The sequence below is a fragment of the Gasterosteus aculeatus genome, chromosome 2 (genome assembly GCF_964276395.1).
Source record: "Gasterosteus aculeatus chromosome 2, fGasAcu3.hap1.1, whole genome shotgun sequence".
In the NCBI taxonomy this organism is placed as follows: domain Eukaryota; kingdom Metazoa; phylum Chordata; class Actinopteri; order Perciformes; family Gasterosteidae; genus Gasterosteus; species Gasterosteus aculeatus.
Window position 1 is genome coordinate 14,261,554 of NC_135689.1, and position 20,830 is coordinate 14,282,383.

At 45.1% G+C, this 20,830-nt stretch overlaps 2 protein-coding genes across 7 annotated transcripts; one reads left to right on the forward strand and one right to left on the reverse strand.

The window, feature by feature from the left end:
• Nucleotides 1–601: 601 nt before the first annotated feature.
• On the reverse strand, nucleotides 602–14,692 carry mbd6 (methyl-CpG binding domain protein 6). Of its 5 annotated transcripts, XR_013451412.1 has the most exons (14): nucleotides 14,416–14,692; nucleotides 13,287–13,493; nucleotides 12,297–12,436; nucleotides 11,659–11,761; nucleotides 10,818–10,989; nucleotides 6,684–9,065; nucleotides 5,491–6,470; nucleotides 5,110–5,218; nucleotides 4,815–4,960; nucleotides 3,548–4,312; nucleotides 3,333–3,385; nucleotides 3,116–3,182; nucleotides 2,964–3,029; nucleotides 602–2,419 (listed from the first exon to the last, which is right to left on the reverse strand). XR_013451412.1 is itself a non-coding variant. In XM_078084429.1 (13 exons), exons 3-13 carry the CDS (start codon nucleotides 12,410–12,412, stop codon nucleotides 2,348–2,350), a joined length of 4,965 nt encoding a protein of 1,654 aa, XP_077940555.1. In that variant the 5' UTR covers nucleotides 12,413–12,436; nucleotides 13,287–13,493; nucleotides 14,416–14,692; the 3' UTR covers nucleotides 602–2,347. The 5 variants fall into 5 exon arrangements, 3 of the variants coding, with proteins under 3 accessions (XP_077940555.1, XP_077940564.1, XP_077940558.1); XM_078084429.1 differs by lacking the exon at nucleotides 2,964–3,029; XM_078084438.1 differs by lacking the exon at nucleotides 2,964–3,029 and having other exon boundaries at nucleotides 13,287–13,348; nucleotides 14,416–14,689.
• An 898-nt stretch (nucleotides 14,693–15,590) lies between these two features.
• stac3 (SH3 and cysteine rich domain 3) lies at nucleotides 15,591–20,786 on the forward strand. Of its 2 annotated transcripts, XM_040194306.2 has the most exons (14): nucleotides 15,619–15,925; nucleotides 16,145–16,209; nucleotides 16,800–16,840; nucleotides 17,340–17,418; nucleotides 17,884–18,037; nucleotides 18,174–18,271; nucleotides 18,369–18,429; nucleotides 18,524–18,621; nucleotides 18,834–18,906; nucleotides 19,152–19,201; nucleotides 19,500–19,582; nucleotides 19,757–19,808; nucleotides 19,942–20,079; nucleotides 20,196–20,786. In XM_040194306.2, exons 3-14 carry the CDS (start codon nucleotides 16,833–16,835, stop codon nucleotides 20,301–20,303), a joined length of 1,002 nt encoding a protein of 333 aa, XP_040050240.2. In that variant the 5' UTR covers nucleotides 15,619–15,925; nucleotides 16,145–16,209; nucleotides 16,800–16,832; the 3' UTR covers nucleotides 20,304–20,786. The 2 variants fall into 2 exon arrangements, with proteins under 2 accessions (XP_040050239.2, XP_040050240.2); XM_040194305.2 differs by lacking the exon at nucleotides 16,145–16,209 and having other exon boundaries at nucleotides 15,591–15,925.
• Nucleotides 20,787–20,830: the final 44 nt, after the last annotated feature.

Sequence of the window (20,830 nt, forward strand, 5' to 3'; positions counted from 1 at the left end):
GATAACCTCGCTACTTCACGCGAAGCGGCCGAAAGGCCCGATGATGCGGGGATTCATTCAGTCGTGCTTCGGCCCTTCTCCGACACGGCTGCATTTCTTGGAAGGTGTAAAGATGCTGTGGAGATTAGTGATTAAATGACCTCATGTGTGGGTCGTTGAAGCAGCATCAGTGTCCGGTGTGACTGGGATGATGCTGCACAATGTCAAATCGTCACCAAGAAATACTTAAAATGAGTGAACAAAGGCAACAGAGCTTCCATTATATATTTATCTGCATCCCCATATAGATTGGTCGAGTTTTAATTAAATGCGTTATTATTTAAGAGAACCGGAATAAAAAACTGGTCCAAAAACACAGCTTAATGAACTTTAATTGCAATTGTGGTTAATAATAAGAATCTTTGGGACTTGAGCATATTGAATATGTCCATTGACAGTAATGCCGCAGATATACTGCTATGTTAAGCTCAAGCGTCTTAATATTTTGTAGTAACAGCCTGTTACAGTGTTATTCCTGTTGATGACAATCCTTAACTCACAAGGTTTGAGAGCTTGAGGCAATTTCCTCACATCCTATCAGAAGAGAAATCAACACAAGGTGCATTTTCTGTAAATAGTTTAATATTAAATAAAAAAGACTCCCATATAAAAAGAAAGCTACAGTCCACAATTTAATTGTCTTTTTAAACATAAGTATTGAAAGCAAGGGGTAGAATGAGAAAAATACTTAATTACAATTTCCAGAAAAATTCACAATTCATTGTTTTCTCTCTCGTCTCTTTCTCTAACAATATAAAATCAAAATAAAACACATTAACTGTACATATATACAAATCTCCAAGTGTAGAAATTGCATAATCTGCTTTCTTTTTCACTTTCTTTTTCTTTTTTATCTTTAAATACAGCAAGAGATGCCAGTACTTTTGGGCAGGGCAGTGTGTGGAGGAGAGCTCAAACAGTGACATGAAGAGACAGAGGGAAGATATTTCTCAAATATCCACAGTAACACACAGACTCAACAGATCTACATCAGACGTTCTCGCTCACTGTGTTGAATTCATCCAGCCATTCATTCATTCATCCAACCAACCAAATCACATACGGTACTTTATATGAAATTAGGTTTCCTGCAGATATTTAATTTTAGACTGAAATACCCTTTTTCCAGACATTTATCTCCCCGCCGAGGAGTGAACATTTGGGTGTGTGTATGGTCCATCACACCACAGCTTGGTGTAATTATTCACAGTGACAAATGACAGCATGTGAAATGCAAGTGGGCTGCTAAAAAGCGACAATTGATGCTCAAAAGTTTTTCTGGATTGTTCCACATTCATCGTGGACCTTAAAAATATTAATAAATGGAGGTCGTCAGATTCACTCAGTGACCTGCCAGGGTTTCCTGACGGGTTGCATTTCATGAGTCAAAGGTGGTAAATAAACTTTAAGTTAATGATTTCTCAGTTCAGAGAATTATTGGTGATGTACAAATCACAAGGAAGAATCTCACATGGAATCATGATGGAAATGGCTGATGTAAACGCATTCATAAACCTGATAAGGAGAACATTATTTCCTTGGCTTGTCCTATATAGAGGATATTCTTTACTGTGACAGAAAAAAACTCTTTTTATATTCTCTTCCAGCACCTTCCGAAAACCCTTCAAAACATTTCCTTGCATTAGAACCACTGTGTCGCTCTGCAGAGAACCCTTTATCGAAATAACAGATAGGGCCTCATTTCCTAGAATGAAAATAACTTCCACGGTCGGACAGTGAAGGGCTCAGCAGCAGCAGCACTGTTGTCCAACAGACACAAAGACACACACACACACACACACACACACACACACACACACACACACACACACACACACACACACACACACACACACACACACACACACACACACACACACACACACACACACACACGTTCAACAGAGAGCATCGTTCAAGTAGTTGGGCTTCAACCTGACTCAGTTATACACTGATGAGAAGAGAAAGTTCATGTTTTTTTAACCATAATTAACAGATCTCCGATCAAAATGTTAAGCAACCATTACTTTGTGAACTAGACCTAAGAGAAAAAATATCCGCAAAACTTCAGTTAGTTTTTACACATTTTTATAAATTAACTGATCAGACTAGATCTCTCCTATGTGTTTTTTCATAGTGGTTGCCATGACAACGGTTGACATGACAACGGCATAATATTAGTGCAGTTGAAGTAAAAAAAAAAATAATAATAATAATAGTGAAGATGATGGAGAGTTGTCGGGGGAAAGTGAGGCGTCTGGCGGCCTCTGATTGGTGAACAGCTCTGACCTACAGCTCCCTCCGCCAATCACTGCCTCTGAGACCGGGCGCCACGCCGCCTCCTGCCGCGCACAGACCTCTCAGGCTTCAGCAGTGCCGTCTGGAGGATGACAGAGACAGGAATCACAGTCACGTCAGCAGTATTCCCTTCCATCCCCCCCCTGCGGTGGTCAGAACTGCAACATCATTCCCATTACGGAACCAAAAGATTCATCTTCACATCTTGCTTTGGTTTCCTTCACAGGGTCGTAAGAGTACAGTTTATGAGACAGAATACTACCCCTCAAACTTGTGCAGATTCTGTGCCTTGCTTTTGCAGTTTTAGCAATCTGGAGCTTGGAAACGGCAATTGTGAAAACAATCTCACCACTAAACCCATTTGAAGTAAAAAAATAAATGAAATACAGCAACATGGACAAAAACAAAAGAAAGTACAAATGTATGACAACGCGGCAACTTGATCTGCCAACCAAGATAATGTGGTCTTATTTAAAGCTCATTCAAAAGAGAGTAAAGCATCCATTTGATGCTGCGAAAATACTCATGATACTCCATGATATTACAATGCTAACGTACTCCTGCTTAGCAGATATGTTTACCATCGTCACCGTAATTGGGCAGATGAAAAGTTGAAAAATACTAACCTCATGGTGGAGCGAGGGGAAAGGACACTGATTTAGGCGTTAACGTGGGAAAGAAAATCAAGACCTCTGGAAAATACCAGTAAGATTGTAGTAACCAACAACAGGTCAACAACACCATCTGATAATTAAAGAAATACATAAGCGAGTCTCACCGTTGCCTTGGTTTCCTCTAGTGCTGTAGCGTCCATGTCTCTGAAGTCTTCTAACACATTCTGTAGCCTGAATGGAGAAGTAGGAAGCACACTCATAAATAAAATACACCCAATAGTCATTATGTCAGTGGAAGAACGACCGGAATTTGCTTTAAACGGGGAATCCCTCTGAGAAGTATTCCCTATAATAGTAGTAACTATTAAGAAGACAACTTACGTTTGTTTCCTTTTCCTTCCTCTTCTGGCTCCACCTGCTGCTCCCACCTGATCCTTTGAGGTAAAATCATAATACAAATGCAGTCATTCTGTCAATCACACAGTCATTGGTCTCTACTAAATGCGGGTGTCTCAGCAGGACAATCATGCAGTCCCACTTTGTGATATAAAATGTTGTTTTGAAGTTGGAAGCAAACAGGAGACCCAGGCGCTCACCCTTTCCTGTTCAGGGCGCAGCAATGTCCCTGCAGCCTCCTCATTTGGCCTCCCACTGCATCCATCCCTGGGACTGAGGTACCCCGCATGGGGAAGATGCCCCTGCCTATCTACCCCGGCCTCCACATAGGGGCAGACAGCCGCAGCAGGCCCTGTGCAGTCTGTCTTCGCCTCCTCAAAGTACATGGATGGCAGAGGAGGCTGAGGATGTCCATGTCCCTCTACCATGAGCGGTTTCCTTTGTAAAGGGGACGTAGACTCGCCCTCTGTGGGTTTGGGGGTCCCTTGGGCCGGGGAATGGGCTGCTGCTGCTTCCAAGCTGAGTCGGGATAAGTCTGTGTTGTGGAGGGAACAGGCCCGACGGGGGCTGAGGGAGACTGGAGCACTTGCCTGGGGCAGAGTGTGAACAGGGGTGGACGGGGTGTGATGTTCCACATGGAAAGAAACCGGTGGTAAGGCACAGAAGGGTGAAGTGGGGTCAGATGGCCCCATGTGGGCCCTGCCTTCCTGCTCTTTAGCACTGACTTGAAGGAAGGAGGTATAGATCGTGTCCATGAAAGAGGTGTAAGGATCGATAACAGACCTGCCCTCAGATACCCGCTGTGGGGGCGGGCTGCGTTCATGGGCCGGGGATGAAACGGGATCGGGACTGGGTTCTCCTTGGGGAGCCGTCTGACTTGCTGGAATGTCTTCCTGTGGGGCGGGATTTTGCGTTTCCTGCAATGACATTGGCTTGTCTCCTTCGGAGGGTGGTGCAAGGTTTAGCTGGAGGAAAAATGTAAAAAAGAAAAGAAAAAAAAAAATCAGCCTTAACGAACAAACATTGCATTTCGACATTGTTAAATAAGAATCCAATGGCAAATTACCCACCGTTGTTGCCATTTAAGTAAATCCTGCAATAGACCAGCCAGAAAAACAGTCCTGGTCCAAAACTATTCAGTTCATAAAGGTAATAGCCTATTAGCACAAGATGAGTACGTAAGTAAAATAGGTTTCACTGGGTGAACGCAACTCGACCCGATAAGGAGAAGACCGCTCACTCTGACTCGCAGTCCACTCAGTTTTAAAGTGGGTAGCGACTTAGAGAGCACCGCATCAAAAGCAAAATCATTTAGTTACTTTTAGAATTACCTTCAGCGACAGCTGATACAGCCGGCCACTGTGACGTCAATCAATTTAAACAACAAAAGCAACAGTCAAGGCCACTTCAAAATGCGAAGCCGCCCCCTGAATGGCTCGGCCCCGGAGCTACAAGCCAGTCACCTACCTGGAGGTTGTTCAGCAAGCTGATTGCTCCATCGTGACCCTGCAGCAGGGGCATGCCCAAAGCGGAGGTCTGGACTGGGGGCAGGAGGATGGAACCTGCTCCAATCCCCAACATGTTGTGGAGTCCTGTGATGCCAGCAAGATCTCCTGCAAAGAGTTTTCATAATTGTACTGATTTAACGGCTTACTAAGACAAAATATCTGCAATGTTTCAAGAATTAATACAGAGAACACATTTTTGTACAGAGGCTATTCTTAAAATAAAAATGTGCTACACAAGGTGTGCATCGACTCACCTAATAGAGCAGAGTTGAGCAAAGTGGGCAGTAACTGTTGGAGGATGGGGTTGTCTTTGCCTTGGAGGGAGAGGGGGATGAGGGTGTCAACACCAGCATCAGTAGGTACCTTTAAAAATAGAGTAAAGTACAGGACCGATGAGGAGTGAAACAAAAGTATCAACGGGGTCAGAAATACAGTCTGGCAAGACGGACACATTCTTTGATTGTCTGTAAAAGACCGGCTGTAAACAACCCCCCAAAAAATGGGAGGTAAATAATTTAGCTACAAAGGAAAAACAGTTTTTTTAAAAAGGAAAATCATGGAGCAGTTAAGGAAATGAGCTCATAGGGAAACTACAGGGAGCTCAGAGGAAACCACCATCGGGTAGGGAGGCCTACCTGAGGTTGGGTATGTTGGGTTTGCTGTGCAGAAGCTAATTGGGGGTGGGGAGACGGGTGGAGCTCGGCAGAACTCAGGGCAGCAGAGAGCAAGGCAGGGCTGAGGGGCAGGAAGGCTGCGTGGGGAGGAGGAAGAGCGCCAGGAAGGAGCAGAGACTGTAGGGCTTGGATAGCGCCCTCGGCTCCTGGGGGAATGGGGAGGAGGCCTTGGGCGACCTCCAAGAGCCCCGCCACCGATAGGCTTGATGGATCCAGGAGGCCGGAGGCCTTGTCCAAGGTGAGGCCTTCCAAAGTGGTAGTGATGTGTTGTGGCTGCTGGAGAGGAACTTCCAAGCTGACCTGGCTCAACTGACCTAGCCCGGATAGAGGTAACAAAGGAGCATGCTGTTGCCCGAGCAACCAGGACGCCATTATCAAAGCCTGAAGGCTTGGTTTATCGTTTAGCCCTAAATCAGCTTCCTGTCCCGGGCTAGGGGTTGAGGCCGGATGTGGGAGTGGATTCAGCAGGCCCAAAAGGTTCAGAGGCAGCTCCCCTTGTGCACCGGTCAACAAGGGCAACAAGGGAAACAGAGAACTGCTGTTTAGCTGCTTCTGATCCTGGTTGTGCTGCTGTGCCTCTTGTTGTATCAGTAACTGCTGCTGCTCGGATTGCTGCTGCTCTGCAAGAGTCTGTGGTGGTTGTGGTGCAGTCGCAGGGGGTAATTGTGCATGTTGCCCTCCCAACCATAGCCCCCCTAGGGGCAATGACGCCAGGACTGTTGGGTCCAGGAGGGACGGTAGACCCCCTGTGGATGACAGCAGCTGAAGCAGCTGCTCTTGGTTCATGAAGGGGAAGGCCTCTGCCAGAGGTAAGGGAGAGGGCGCGTCACCCACAGCTGAAGGTGGATGATGACTGGGATTATCCCCGGGGCTCGTGGCTACTGGATGTTGTTTGGTCACCATGGAGATCTGCGGATCCACACATCTAGGATCATCTTGCCCTGTGAGAGAGACATGAATCATTCACATCTGGTCAGGGCTGAATTATCAATCAGGAAACACATATTAGCGCCTGGAGGTGGGTAAATGTGCTGTGTTTTACACAGGATTTAAACCGGATTGTTGACACATACAGGTATGTAATAGTTGGCTAGAAAACAGCACGTGCACACACATCAATAACCTATGAGAAAAAAAAAACGTAATATCTTCACCTGCAGTGGGATTTCCTTGAGAAGACATCCCAACATCGGTGGTACTGTCAAAGGAGCTGCCCTCCCCCTGGGGCGCGGTGGAAGATGCTGCCAGGAGGGCCAGTACATGGTTGCTAAGATCAAGAGGCTTTGGGGAGCTGGATATCGCCGTAGAGACACTGCCTTGAGAATGGCTCAGGTCCACTGATGAATGTATGCTGTTAGTACCGATCTCAGTGGCCCCAGTGCCCTGTAGTGAAGTTTCCTGCGATCGTTCCTGGGAAACGGACTCCATTGTAAGAGCGCGATTCTCGGTTAGTTGCTGCTTGTCCGGAGTCTGGAACGCGTGCTGAAATGGGCTGCAGCTGTTGTGTAAAGCTAAATTAGAGTTGGGCAGTGTCGTCGAACCAGCAGAATGTCTCAGTAGAGGACTGGATTTAGAGGACAGAGGACGCGTTGGAGACTGCACCGATCTGAACCGAGGGGAAGTCGGGGGAGGAGAAAGCGGCCGAAGCGCCGAGGCTAGCGGGTTAGTGTTACTGGTTGGGCACGGTGAGCGAGTCTGCGGCTGCCTGGCGGTAGAGTGAGAGGCGGGAGACGAGGGCGACCGCCTCGGGCTCTGTTTGTTAGTGTGTCCACCTCCTTCAAGAGCCACAGGCCCTGGCTGAGCAGAGTTTGATGCCGAGGCTGCGGCCTGCGCGTTCTGCACGCTGAGCAGGCGCAACAGAGCAGACAGCGGCTGGGTGGGAGGGTCCAAGCCCAGAGGGGTGGGCGGCAGGCCTGTGGTGAAATCCAGAGCCTCGGTTTGTCTAGGAGGCCTGGGGAGGTGCGCCACCTGTCGAGAAACGGGGAGCCTCGGCGTCTGCCCGGAGAGATGGTGGTGGTGATGGTGGTTTTCTAGAACGGCCGCATTCTGGTTGTGCACAGCTGAGGTAGAGGAGAAGTGTGAAGAGGTGGGGAAGGAAGAGGAAGAGGAGGACAGGTTGATGACTGTAGCAGAGGAGCCGTCTCCCGGAGGGGTCTTCTGCAGCCCATTGGCCAGCTGCTGGGTGTCTCTCAGCATGCTGAGCACAGTGGGAGATCGCCGCTGCCGCTTCCTGTGCGACGCGTTGCGCTCGGTTGTGGGAGGTAGGTTGGGCAGGGAGGAAGCCAGCGACTGGGATGGAGGGAAAAGGACGGAGGAGGCTTCTGCAAGGGAAGGGTGGGGAGGCCTAGTAGAAGCTTTGAAGGAGGGAGGGTGGCTACTGTGTAAAGTGCTGTTCGTTACCTTGGATGAGTGTTGCTGCTGCTGTCCGTCTTGCAGGACCTCCAGAGAAGAGGGCAGGCTCACCAGGTTGCTGGGCCCCTTTGAGCTCTGGCCGTGGGTTATCTGGTTAGCCAGCTGAGCCTTGGCAGCCGCGGAGAGCAGGCTACTCGCAGGGAAAGAGGTTGGGTGGGACAGCTTCCCCTGATGGCGGTGATGGTGGCTCAGAAACGGCCCCAGAGGTGAAGGAGAAATGGGGCTCATGGGGCTCTTTGAGGCCTTTGAGGGGGGAGCATTCGGGTTGCTACTGCTTTGGTTGGTCAGTGAGGAAAGGTTAGCAGGGAGTAGGAGATGGTGGTTATTAGTGCTGCTGTTGCCTGAGTTCTTGAACTGCTCCAAGAGGTCTTCCAGCTTGTACTTCGGGAAGTGGGGGCTGGGGTTTGGGGAGCCACCGGGGAGTGGGGAGCCGGGAGAGGAAGAGGTGGATTTCCTCCTCTGAGACATGTTACTTCCCATCGGCCCTCCTCCTGCAGCCGTTAGGCCTCCTCCCTGATCAGAGAGAGGAGAAGGAGAGGCGGAAGGGTGGCGGGACCGCTGGCGAGGAGACACACAGTTCATGTTATGAACCGACGGGGAGAGGGAGGGAGATGGAGAGAGGGGGGAGCCTCCCACAATGACACCATGAGGAAGATGAGTCTGCACTCCTCTTCCCCCTGCACCCATGGTCATAGGGCAAGAGAGAGGCGGCGTGGAGAGGGGCCCGAGCCGTGGAGAACCCGGAGTCTCTGGAGTTTTGGGAGTTCTTTGACCTTGAGGGGTGGGGGTGCGAGGTGACCTCTGGGCAGTGCTGTACGCCGGGAAACAGGAGGTGGAGGAAGGGCTGGAGGAGGCAGGAATAGGAGGAGCATGCTGAAGCCTTCTTAACGCATCTAAGGGGTGGTTAGAGTGTGTGCCTGCGTGGAGGACAGGGGAGGAGCCATTGTTGGGGTAAATGAACTGGTGGGGGGAGGATTTGGGGCTGGCAGAGGGGTTCACATGGAGGTGGCTGCGGGTTCGAGCCGGGACCGGATGGAGTTTGGAATGGTAAACGCTGTGGTCGTCTTCTTCCCGATCCACAAGTACTCGCTTTGGATTGCGGCTGTCCACTGCACCGCTCACCTCTGAAAGTGGACACACAGGCACACGTGGGTCATGGTGAAGTCACGTTAAAGGCTTTCCTAGCAGATCTTGCATAAAGTAGAAACTAAATACTGAGAATTATTTATAAATAATTCTTAATAAATGTCTGCGTGCTCCAGTGGAACTTTTTTTTTTAATGCTAGAGGTAGTCGGTGAGGAGGGCACACTCATTCTTTAAAAGCCTACCTTTCAACTCAAATACATTATCGACCAACTAGAAATACAAACACAAATGGATACGGTTTGACGGGAACGCATCAATAGGACGGTTCTTCTGAGCGCTGTCAGACTACGGAGCAAACAAAGTGTCCATGAAACACGCTTCACAAGTATCGCTGTTTCCATTTAATTCTGCATGGCAGACGGCTGCCGCACTGACCACAGCACTTGTTTATTCGGACCCACGCCCACCTGCTTCCCAAAGGACCAGCGACCATCACGGACTGTGGGGGAGCGGATCGCACGCAACATCCAGAACATTTTCTATTGAAAATCCTTATGGCCCTCACAGGGAAACCAGACACATTCAGCTCTTTCAGTCGTTGCTTCAAGGGAAATCCATAAAAATATATGCAAACATGGATACGGAGCATTTTCTGTTAACGTAAGTTGATTTTCATAAAACAGACACAAACCAGATGGATAGGACTTCAAGGAGAGCGAGAGAGAAAGAGACAGAGAGCAAATGGGAGGAACAGCAGCGAGGGACAAAGTAAACAGAAATATCTGAATAGGTCTTTTGACGGCATGTGGTTTTTTGAAGGACAAAGAATTAGTGGTTTAACAGGACCGCTGGTGATCCGGGATCAGTACAAACCCCCCCCAGCGCGGTTTGACACGCATGTGAACCGCAAATTAATTATACAGGTTAATCTGCATTTATGCTCTGTGGTGTTACTGTAAACAACAAAACCCTGTTTTAAACTGACATGCGGAAAGTGAAGGTTTGGAGTATTAGGCAACAGAAAATGACATTATCATATGTTCACATCTCAGGGTGGTGAGAAACGTGTTAGAACAATATGTTTTCACAACTTCAGAAATAGCATTTAGAAAGGGAATTATGAGCCGTTTAACCCGACTAGCTTATAAAACATCATTACAACTATTAATGACAAGATTTTAATCCATAAAAATTACAAACCTTTATTTCCTGACCATTTAAATTGTGCTTTAAATGAGAAAAAATTGTTTTGGCATAGTGGCATGTGCCTTGTAGACCAGCTGTATGAGCAAACAATCTGGATCAGCATTTACTATGAAAAAAACATGATAACGGATCTCTAAAAAGTTACATTTGCTGCCTTTTTGCAGAGCGGCTTTGTGATACGATCCGAAACGGTTTTATGATCCGTAACAACACTTATTTACATGCATGGTTGAGCCCAATAATAACAGCCTCAGTTAAATTCTAATTCATCCCATCACGATGACGATACGGACAAAGCTCTCCCACAGAGTCACTTTGGGTTGGGTCGGGTCCTGGGGGGGGATTTGTGAGATCATGGTCCCATAAGAGCCCTCTTCACGAGGCGGATACTACGCACGCAGCGCATGCAAACCAGCATCGATGCTACGTGGTCAAATCTAATACACATGACCAGGAGTCTGGAGAAACCTTAACAATAATGAGGAATATGTATAGAAAAGCTATTAATAGATCATTTAAAGGGTTTTTTTCTATGTGTGATTGTCCACAGGTGCAGGAGTATCAGGCATGACTCGGCGTTTACCTGGATGATGGAGGTTGGCAAAGGGCAGCTGTGAGGCCTGCATACTCCGACACAGCGCTGCCATTGCTACCACTTTCCGGCGGTGGTTACACAGTTTGGTCATGTCCTGCTCGGCTTTGCCTATTGGCTGGCTGTGCTGCTCCACCTTCACGCCCACCGTGAAGCTGAAAACCTGCACGTCGCCAAACAGAAGAGGATTGGAGAACATCCGGAGAGAACTCTTTGCAAAATATTGAATCAAATGCATGACTGTTAAGGCATCAGTGGCGGTATTATAGACTTCCAATGTGCGCACAAAGACTGTTGCTTATTGCAGACAAAGTGCACACACATTTTTTATGAAGAAAAAGGTCAGCCATGATTCTACAGTTGGACCAACTTAATTCAAAAAGTTAGTCATAGATATTCCATTCAACACACGTGGGTACGTCACATGCCTGAATCTTCCAGTGCTGCCAATAAGTAGTTTTCTCCTTTAATATCTCCACGAGTTTACAGTTTGCAAACAGGATTCCTGATATTGGAAGCATGTTTAAATCAACAGCAATACCAAAACACTTGCGGTTAACACAAGGACATGTATTGATATTCTCAGTGTTCGAACAAACAATGTTTGTGGTCAAGTGAGTTTGAAGGGGCCAAAAGTCATCGTCCTGCTTATATAAATATAAGTTCACATTCAAGTGTCACAGAGTTGCTACGTCTAAAAGCTCAAAAGTCCAGATATTATCTGGATATCTTTAACTTTATACTTAGACTATTTTGCCGGTTTCTGTGGCGACCTTAATGTACGAGCACAACAATAACACATTTAAAAAATAATAAAGAGCATAGACTGTACCTTATTGACGATGAGTGGACACTCAAGACCACATTTGCAGGTGCCATCAGTCAACAGGTAGGTCTTGACCTCGTCCAGAGAGCACAGAGCAGTGCCACTGGGACTATGAACAGAAGACGGGGAAAGATTGGAACAGAAAACTTCAGATATGTGAACAACGAGAAGCTCAACGTTCAGCACACTCATTGCAGTCTGTGTCATAAGAAAAATCACCACCAATCATGAGAAAATATAAATAAATCCGTTATCATATCTGGGAAATATTGATTAACTATTAAGAAATTCAACCCCAAAACGTCCAGCAAAGATTAAGAATGACAAGGGCAAAATCTTGCAAATGAACAAAGTAAACTAAAAATATCAGAATCTGCTGCCCACCTTTGAAGCAGTGAGAACATAAGCCTCCAAAATACAGGAACTGATCAGAATGTGATCAGGTTCCTGACTCCCAGTCAAATTTTTAAACGCGAGCCAAGCCACTGACCAATGAAAGATGTGGTGCAAAACCAGCATCCCTATTTCTCCAGAATAAATGAAACACTCGCAAACATTCATAAGCAGAAACATTAAAATCGCAACCGCAAGTACCAATAAAAGCAGGAGTAATGAGTCTGCGTCTGCTTACTGAACCAACCCACCTGACATAGATCACCTGCCCGCCCTCCATTCTCCTCTGCCAGCCGATGGGGACGTGTATTGCTGTGGCGTGGACCCCATCCTTGTCCCCACTGACGGTCTCACTGCCTCCCATCATTTTGTAGCTGCGGCCTGCCAGCACCTTCCAAAAGCAGCAGAGTCTTGATGCATCTTCTCTTTACATGCAGGTCGAATTTGTTTAAAAGACCTGAGGGGCTTTAAATCACTGCATGCATCAAAAACAATGACATTTTCCTCAATGCTGTAGTCCTCTTTTTAGAAGTTACATACTAAAGGAGTGTGGAGTATTCAAAAACTAGATAAATATTCAGCATCACATTTCAATATATGTTAGTAAAGACACCCTGACTGAGCTTTAAAATAGTCACGTTTATTTTCAAGACCTAAGGCTTCAAAAGAATACTAATAAACGTACAAGTTACTTAAAATTAATCAGCGTATTTTGTTGTCGCCTCAATGCAAGTCTCGAAATAAGCACATGAATGATGCATAGAATGAATGAACAAATGTCTGTGCTGTGAAGTCTTCAAGTATATCAGGGTTAACACGTGCATCCTAAATGTGGAACAGAATTTTAAATGTTTCCTGTAAAGATAAGGAACTTAAATGTATATGCCATGATTTAGCTGCGTCACACATTCATGTGATTACACAACACCAAATGTCAACATAAAAGACGACGAAACGTGACCATCATCGACAGTCTACTAGAATTTAGAAGCCTTTATCTGTACGTTAAAGGCTTCTAATTAAATGTAATGCACTATTTCAGTGTTCAATCTTACTTTCCAACCGTCTCCCATGTCCCCACAGAGACACTAGACTTCTTAAATGTATGGGGGGGTCCTGACAAATCAAGAGTCTACAGTGTGGTCTCTCATTCAATACCCCCAAAATCACCACTGGGTGGTTGGGGGGGGGGTGAAGAAAAGAATGATTTGGTTTGATGTCCGGGCAGTGTAAGTGCTTACCTTGTCATCTTTGAGAAGCCAGGATCTGTTTTGGCTAGGGGATCCACTGCCCAGTGCACATACTGCTGGGTTAGATGCACACAGGCTGTCAGTGAAAGCCGACGTGAAGCCCAAACACCCAGATCCTGAGTTTAGAAGATGAAGAGTCTTGTGGATCTAAACTGTTCAGTTCACATTCGAGTAGTATCTAGGATGTAGATAAAGAGCCTGCAAAAGGAAGGTAGTTGTATTATGTAACGTGACAGGGGCAATCAAGGTAAATGTCTCGTGTGATGAACCATTTCCTGCGGATGGTGAGATCAAATAAAAAAAGATCACATGCGATGCATTTACTCTCTGCAGAAGAATACAACTTCACAGAAAGCTGCGGCTACTTTGAAGTGGGAGGGTGTGTTTGGAAAGGCCCCTGGTTCACTGGGTGTTTAGCTAACGCTCCTAAACGAGCAGCTCGCAGCGAACGAGCGAGCGAAGTGAAAATAACAGATCTCGGGAGGACATTGTAGTGGTACTCAGTGGATACATCCACAGTGTGTAGCCACGGTGCAACATCTAAGTTAACTTATACGACGGATAGCAGGAAGGCTATCGGCTAAGCTAACAGCTAAGCTAGTAAGCTACCCTACTTTGTACTCTGTTGTCGTGACAGCTGTCAGGCGCACTAAACACTCCGATGGAAAACTCTTGCGTGTTAGCTACACGTTACAAGACACAATACCGATCGGTAAAATAAAAACGCGTTGGGTTCGATCAGGTTGCACTTACTCACTGACAGTCAGCTAACGTTAATGTTAGCAGGAACCTATCGACCTTTTCTCTGCGTCAAGCTCTCGGTGTTGGCGAAGTTTTGGAGTCTCCGCTTCTCTCGCTCGCGGGAGAATCGAGAGTTAGCTGGCGAGCTAACGGACTAACCACAGAATGTTTTGAAAACGGCCGATGCTAATAAATAGCCGTAAAATAAAGAGTACCATGATCGAACCCCGCGCATCGGCGCGACCCGCCAGCGCTCGGCGTTTATGTAACGTCTGCCGGTCCGATTTAAAAACAAAGGGGCACTAACGCTTCATCTTACTGCGCCTGGGCTTCGGAGGCTAACGCTAGCAGCTAACGCTAAGCTAGCAGAGCTACTCACTGGAAAAGACTTGATTCTGTAGGGTCCCAACAAGGCTGAAGGATGTCCCGCTCCCGCTGCACGGTTATCCGGCCGCTGCTCGCGCTCTGCTTTGCTAAACCGTCGAGCATTCAAATATATTCCGACAACCATAGCGATCCATGTAATCCCAAATTTCACAGTTTCCCACTGTTTTTCTTTTTTTTTTTAACAGATTCCGAGCGAAAAAAATAATAATGGAGTTTTGTGTTGGGCATGCGCACTCAGCGCCCAGGGAGTATTGTACCCGACATGCAACGGGACCTTTGTAGTGCTCCAGACGGATCAATGCAGAGCTCCTTCATAGAGGACATGGAGACACTGGACAATAAAACAAGTGTTCCTTCCTTCATCCGCAATAATTCTCCTTTATTGCAATATGTATTTAATAAAAAGAATGCAGCGGCAATACCATTTTTTTTATCTCGCTCATGTGTGGTTGTTAGTGTCTGGATACACTATGATTATTGCTGAAGGCTGATAAAAGAAACAGACAAACTTACTAAAGCTGCCTTGCCCAATAAAACGTGCTCAGAGCCCTTTGGTTCAGCTCATAGCAATTAGTGTGGGGTCATGAGATTCATTACAAATCTGTTTGGTAATGCTCTATGTGCCATTGACGCTCAATGGGGGCCTTAAAGGGACGTCTTATTAATCCATGCTCTTGTAGATCGGGCCCTCAAAGCTCTGAGTGAAAATGTGCATCCTATTAAGTCACAACAATGTAATTGGTAGTCACAACCTAGTTCATACACACTGCACAGAATGTGGGGAGAGGTGAAGTAAACAGAGCCCCCATAGACCCCCGGTGAGGTTACCTGATAATGTTTCCTCTAGCACCTCCATCAGGACAAATCTTACATTTTCAAAGTGAATCATTAACAACATTTGTGGAGCCATTTTACGCTCCAAAAATAATTGGAATATTGTTTTTTATTTTTTCAAATACCCATTGACCCTCTTCGTAAAACCTCCAAAGTCGGTCAGCTTCACAATGACTTACAGGGGACCTGAACATGTAAATTATCATCAGGTTTTTGTATTGTTGTCTGTCTCCAAGCAAGAGGAAGGGAAAAGTATCTGATTTCGCTTCATTGTCAGCGCTCACACTGAGGTCCCCAGCTGTTGCAAACAGTCAGCTTGACACACGCACACACACACACACACACACACACACACACACACAAGCACGCACAAAATCACACAGAAGTACTCAAAAATAGAAATACGTGTCACAACCGAGCCGGAAATCACCCCTGGAAATCACCTAAAAAGCCATAAAGGTGAAAGACAAGGGACCCAGACTTTGCAAGAGTTGACACATAAATCTGAGGGGCCTCGGTCGAGGCGGCACATTGGTCGCCTGCTCTCAGATCCACTGGTTGTGCAGCACTCCGGTCATCGGCAGCAGGTGAAGGACTCGTCCACAAGCAGATCTGCCCACACCGGATACTGTCGTTTCTTCTCGTAGCCGCGTGGATCTTGACGAAAGGTATGTTCCAGTTTGAAGTTGGAGGTTATTTGGTCACTAAATGTGTCCGTAACCAAGTCAGTCTAATCTATTTCCTTCCATCAAGGTAGTATAACATATAGCTTTCAAATACCGGTTGAATAACTTCTGTATTAAGAATGCCGTTGCCAATTCACAAGAACTGATTTTTATTGCCTTTATACTTTTGAAGAGTTTTGCTGTTCTTTCCCTGACTGGCAGGAGCAGCCACATTTAGCTGTGATGAGATTGAATTTCACAACCCTAGAATAGTTTGGGGCAGACCGGTAAGGACATTTGTCCAGTGTGTGCGTCTGCGAGTGCAAAGCTTGATGTAACTTTTGTTGTTAACACAGACATACGAATACATCCGGTTTGTGTCTCTGTATGTGCTGTGTTTCTAACAACACTGGACTGGTCTGTTTTCTGCATCCAACAAATACTGCTGTGTATATATTAAGTAATTATCCTTTTATAGAAGAAAAAAGATAAGAAACAAAGACACAATTCATACATGACAAACATAATAGTGACTGTATATATATATAACTATAAACACTTACTTTTTGTAGGCCCATTTATTGCGGATAAATAAAGAGACAGGGGTTTAGTTCATTAACAACTTCCTTCATCTCTCAAAGCCCTTTTAAACGTTAACAGAGGTTTTAACCACAAACTTTTCTTGTAACCGTGGGGATCAACTTGGTCATGTCTTGATGCCTTTCTGATTGTTTGATTATACAATATTTGTGTCGATTCAACCTCTTTTGTCTCATCATGTTGAAAGGATTTGACCTCAGTTGCTTTCATTGAATTAAATAAAGGTTATTTCATTATCCCACTGATCTAAATTACGTTTTCCAAAACCTCTTTGTAGGTGGGAGAGTGGTGACTTCATCCGCCCAACAACATGGACCAGTGAGTATATTTCCTGCACACGGTTAATTTGCCTCCCCTACACAAAATGTAATGCTTGCCCTACTTTTCCGGCTTTTATCTCTTCATCGTGTTTCCATTCAAATTCTAGTGAGCTAAATGTTACAGTCTTGAGAGAAAATCACAGAAGCCTCCTGTCCAACGTAGTCCTGCCACAGTATGTATTCAAATGCAAGAGGAATAAAGTGGAAACGTTCATTTGAGAAAACGTGTCACACGATTTGTCCCAGAATGAACAATCAACTCAACTATTTTTAGGCGGAATGGCAATTTGATACGGACACAAAGCATGCCGGTTCATCAGGTTACTCCCTGAGGTCGTCCTGTGGAAGTATTTCAACCCCAACTATGAAAGTACTATTCAAGCTTTACATGTTTAAAAACCAATGAGAGGGAACCTTTCCACAGGTAACGATATGTAGCAGCACAACTTGATCCAACGCGTGCCTTTGTGTTGCTTTTCTTTGTGTCCGTGCGTCAGGGAGGATGACAAAAACTCCGTTGATATCCATGACAACCCTCCGGCTCCTGAAAACGTCGTGAGAGAGGAAGGAGACACTGTGAGTGACAGGACCGCGTCGGCCCACCAACTGTTGGCGCTGCCGTTCCCGGGCCTGGTTTAAAATAGCCACCGGCTGAGAAAGGAACGCGGTGCAGCGTCAACTGTACATCACATGAAATAAATACTTTACTGCAGCTACGGGCAAAGCCAATAGGGGGTTTATTTGATAGGGGGGGCAGTTCAATGAGAGTCTTCCCTCGGTGTGACCTCAGGCGTTGATGGTTTTTGGCCAAATTAAAATGTTTGAACAAATCATTTTAAGTGGTCATTCGGTTGGTAAGTAGATCCGCTAATAACAACTTTTATGTAAAAACTCGACATAACGGAAGATGTGCAGTATGATGAAGGACGCGAAATGATGAAGTGAAGTGAGCGTCATGAGCAAGAAAACTCCTACATAAATAATGTATTTTTGACACTTGCCCTTTTATGTCGTTTTTGATATAACTTTTTATGTGACCAGGTCTATTTCATATATGACGAGGAGGTAGAGGTGGAGGAGAAGGAACCAGAACCTCCTCCACCTGTTGTCCGAATCAACGACAAACCCCACAAGTTCAAGGACCACTATTGCAAAAAACCCAAGTTCTGTGACGTCTGCGCTCGCATGATAGTCTGTATGTATTGGAAATCATGTCAACAACACACACACACACACAAACGTCAATAACCTTACATCATGCTGTCTTATACATCTGATTGGTCTCCGCATGTTTAATATTGGTTCATGCTCTTCCAATGTTTATTTTTCAGTGAACAACAAGTTTGCTCTGAGGTGCAAAAACTGCAAGACCAACATCCACCACTCATGTCAGTCCTATGTTGAATTCCAGAAGTGCTTTGGCAAAATTGTGAGTCCTGTTCCCTCTCTGTGAAGAACAGTAAAATCATGTGTACAGATTCCCACCAGCTTAACCGCCCCGTCCCCCCCCCGGCTGTTTCTTGCAGCCACCTGGCTTCAGGAGGGCCTACAGCTCCCCGCTGTACACCAGTGACATACCAGATCCAAGTGAGTCCACTGAAGAACAATGTGCCTCATATACTAACAATTCATTTAGTTTGATTAATTTAATAATCTGGTCAACTACTTCGTCCGAAACCAGACAACCCGAACCGGAACGACCTCGTCTTTGACACCCTGCGGGTCGGCGTCATTATGGCAAATAAGGAGCGCAAAAAGAATGAGAATGACAAGAAAAATGTAAGTGTGCAGTTAACGTTTATTAAATTTGCAAAATCTAAAATCCTCGGACAAAACTTCTACTGATTCATTAAATTTGCCGAATGCCAGTAGAGAAAAAATATTTCAGTAGGAATCTAGATATTATGCTTATCATTATTATTAAAAATAATGTTTGGAAATATGTAATGTGATGTTATTGTTGAGTTTTGCTGAACAGCTTTTTTGTCTAGATGATGATGATGATGGAGGAAGAAGAAGAAGAGAATAACCAACAGCCCAAAGAAAATGAGGAGGGGGGAGAAGGTAAAGTGTTCTCCGCACTACAGGCAGTACAATAAAAAAAACTAAATCTTAAAAATAGGAATTTGTTTATACTTCTATATGCAAAACAGAAAAAAAATCTAAACGAAAAATACTATTTTTAATACAAAAACAACGATAATGTGACACATCCCAAATAGTGAAGGAAGAAAACTAATTTTGGAGTTTCTGGGACCATCGTCAAAAGAACAGGATTTGTTGGTGACTGACGTCCGATGTTCCTACAGGGAAGCCTGATGATAAGAAGGAGAAAGGAGGAGACAAAGCAGATGAAAAGGTAAGACAATCATTTCAAAAACATCTTTTACTCCCAAGCAGTCAAAGCAGTGGAACGTAACTAAGCGCCCACCGCGTTTCCTTTTCATACCACTTTAAATATCTACTCCACTTCTCAGAGGCTAATATTATACTTTATTCCACCACATTCATTTTTAACCTTTAGTCGTGATTGTTTGCACATTTAGATCAAAATCACCAATTTGCCTCAGAGACTTGTCAATCGGTACACAGAATATGATTTATTTCTCATGAATCTCTTGTCATGTACACTAGCATCGGTGCGGTTTTGTCAACAGAGCAAGGGTACATTCTCCCAGAGCCACTACTACCTGGCTCTCTACCGCTTCAAGGCCATAGAGAAAGACGACCTCGACTTCCAGTACGTTTGAAAGACGCATAGAATTCCCAACATGCAGTAATTACACACATTATAATACATTACTTATTCAAACATACCGTTTTTTTCAGTCCACCACACTTTTATAATATTTAAATGTATTTGTTGACCAAAAAAGCAGCGATAAATGAAATGTATTGTGTGTTTGTGGATTAGCCCGGGTGATCGGATCACAGTACTGGACGACTCCAATGAAGAGTGGTGGAGGGTGAGTTGACATCGTCTCTTCCTGATTCTTTTAGCTTTCACCTTTTGTAGTGAACCAGTTTCAGTCATGTCCCTTTTTTGTTCTCACTTCCCGTGAAGGATGAACTCAAAGCTCGTCCTCTCTCTGTTTCCAGGGAAAGATGGGGGAGAAGTCAGGCTACTTCCCCACAAACTACCTCATAAAAGTGCGTGCATCGGAAAGAGTTTTCAAGGTGACACGTTCCTTTGTAGGAAACAGAGAAATGGGACAAATCACACTGAAAAAAGATCAGGTAACTGCCCCATAAGTTTATTTTAAAAAATTGTGTATGCATGGTCACTGGAAAGGACTTAGTGGGGATGTATCAAGTCCCTATTCAAACTAAGATGTTTGTACTGTGTGTTTCAGATTGTTGTGAAGAAAGGAGACGAGAAGGGCGGCTACCTGAAGGTCAGCACTGGACGCAAGCTGGGCTACTTCCCTGCTAATCTGCTGGAGGAGATCACTGTGACATGAAGACACAACGTGCACTGAAGGAACCCGAAACACACATCAGCGCATTCGGATCTCTCGGCCATTTTATATATTCGTTACCTTAAGACGCATCAACAGTTGATCTGTAAAAGCAGAAATGTATTTTGCTGTGATATTTTTGGGACTTTAAGCCGGAGAAACGATTAATGCGTACATTAGTAAGCTGAAAGAGACAATCGGATGATATAATGGCTGCGATTGGATGAGCATGGGAATGAAAATGCTTGGATGATTTTAGTTACCATCCGATCAAACATTAGTATCAGAGAGAAGTAGAGGTAGCCTGAAGGTAGAACATTAATATTATAGATTGAACAAACGCACCAATATATTTTTTAATCAATTTGACTATTCTTTGAATGAGAGGATTTGAGAGTGAGATTTCCTGTTACTCCTTGCAGCATATTGGTTAAATTGGGCTATAAATAAATCACTAAGTGCCTTTCATGGACTTTTAATGTTAAATACATGAATTTAGATATTTATTTGCTTTGCTATCTAACCTATTC